The following is a 1,668-nucleotide window of genomic DNA, read 5'->3' as shown; positions in this document are numbered from 1 at the left end:
ACTGAATGCTCAGGCTGAACTGAATATAAACCAGAGGAAACAGGTGAGGGGAATAAATTATAATTGAGGCAGGGAGGGAAAAACGACAGGTGAAAGGAATTACTAATTAAGGGAGAGCAAACAGGCCACATCATGACATAGAGTACCCAAAACTGGCAAACACTCTGGCGCCGAGGTAGTGGCAGTCAGCAGCTTAAGAAAGCTCCGTTAATGAGGAAACCCCTGGCAGGTGTGTGAGGAGGTGAATCAGGACCAGGAAACGCCTGGTGGAGGAAGGAAGACAAACACACACTCAGACCACTCAGACTGGAGTCCTAACAGAAATTCTGATTTAATTAATTCTGACAAATTATTCTTATTTAGTGTAATACAGCCAATGAGCTTCCATGGAGTGAAATGAAAGCACGTCTCACCATTTCAAGCAGCAGCACATTTCTGCACCTCTTTTATAAACTTTCTGTCCTTTTTCTGTACCAGATGTTATTTCTATAGTAGTTTGATCTCACATAGAGATCATTGACTGTTCTTTCTTTTGACTAAATGGCAAAAAATCAAACCACATTACAAAAAAAATGAAATTTAACTTAGATTTTTCTTAAAATAAGTGAATTTGTTCTTAGATCGAACAGGTGAGAGATTTTGTCAATGTGTCCTTTTTACAGAGACCTGTTCAAAAACATGAAAATCTCATTCTCATTTTTCTACTTTTCAGACATGGCCTCTGTTCCCATAGAAACGGATACATCACCTTTCATCAGCAGCCTGTCGCTAAGTGGCTCTGAGGACACGTTGGGCAAGAAACTGCTGCTCAAACTCAGTAAGTCTGTCTTTCAGTTCCTCTACATCTTTGCTCTCACATCACTGTGAGGACATGAGGCCTCCTGTAGCAGCTTACAGCATTTAAAGATTTACCCATTAATTATTATCCAAACTAAGCTTATGTAGTTCACTGTTCAAATAAATGCTAGACTACGTATTTTTCTATACAGGGACTGGATTTGGCCAAAAACGAAGAAGTTGTTAGTTTAAGGTTCCTGCTCTGAAACAGAAACTTATACTTTACAATAAACAGCTTAACAAAGCCCGATCCTCCCTTTCGATCTGAAACTTCTATATCTGTAAAAAGTATTCTGGCACAACAAGACAGTTTCTTACAAAAAATAAAATTAAAAAGAATCCACTGGACTTTGTTTCCAAGACGTTTCGCTTCCCATCCAGGAAGCTTTTTCAATTCAAAATGTCAGGAATAGCATTGAGATTGAGGTTTTATACAGAAGCCCAACAAAGCCTTGTTTTTGTTTTGAAAACATGCAAATACATGCAAATAAAAAATAAAAAATGCAAATTGGAACAGATGAAGGGGTTCACTCATTTTGAATTGGGGGTCGTTTGGTTTCTTTTATTAGACTGCAATTCCCCATACCCATCTAAGTGTCTGAAAGGTCAGTTTGTCGTTCTCTGCTTCTACAGCTTAAACCGGCTGCAGCTGGATCAGATATTCTTTTATATTCTAGCCTGAATCAATTCCTCAAACCAGTATTAGTTCTGTTCAGTTCTCTTGCTTTACAATGATACAATTAAAAGTTATATGATTCTAAGCAAAACTAGAATGGAGTATTAGCCCCGGCTAGAAAATTTTTTTTTCTTCTATTTTGAGAATAAAATCAT

The 1,668-nt window shown here is 37.6% G+C and overlaps 1 protein-coding gene across 1 annotated transcript in view; it reads left to right on the top strand.

The window, feature by feature from the left end:
- The window catches only part of LOC107081964 (metal transporter CNNM1-like), a 50,177-nt gene that overhangs the window by 45,919 nt on the left and 2,590 nt on the right, over nt 1–1,668 (top strand). Inside the window, exon 9 of the mRNA XM_015370352.1 lies at nt 713–817. Within this exon, the coding sequence (XP_015225838.1) occupies nt 713–817 (105 nt within the window). The remainder of the gene's footprint in view (nt 1–712; nt 818–1,668) is intronic.

This window comes from Cyprinodon variegatus, unplaced genomic scaffold (assembly GCF_000732505.1).
Source record: "Cyprinodon variegatus isolate N-32 unplaced genomic scaffold, C_variegatus-1.0 Scaffold45, whole genome shotgun sequence".
Lineage (NCBI taxonomy): Eukaryota > Metazoa > Chordata > Actinopteri > Cyprinodontiformes > Cyprinodontidae > Cyprinodon > Cyprinodon variegatus.
Note: the sequence above shows the minus strand (reverse complement) of the source record. Positions and strands in the feature narration are given on the sequence as shown.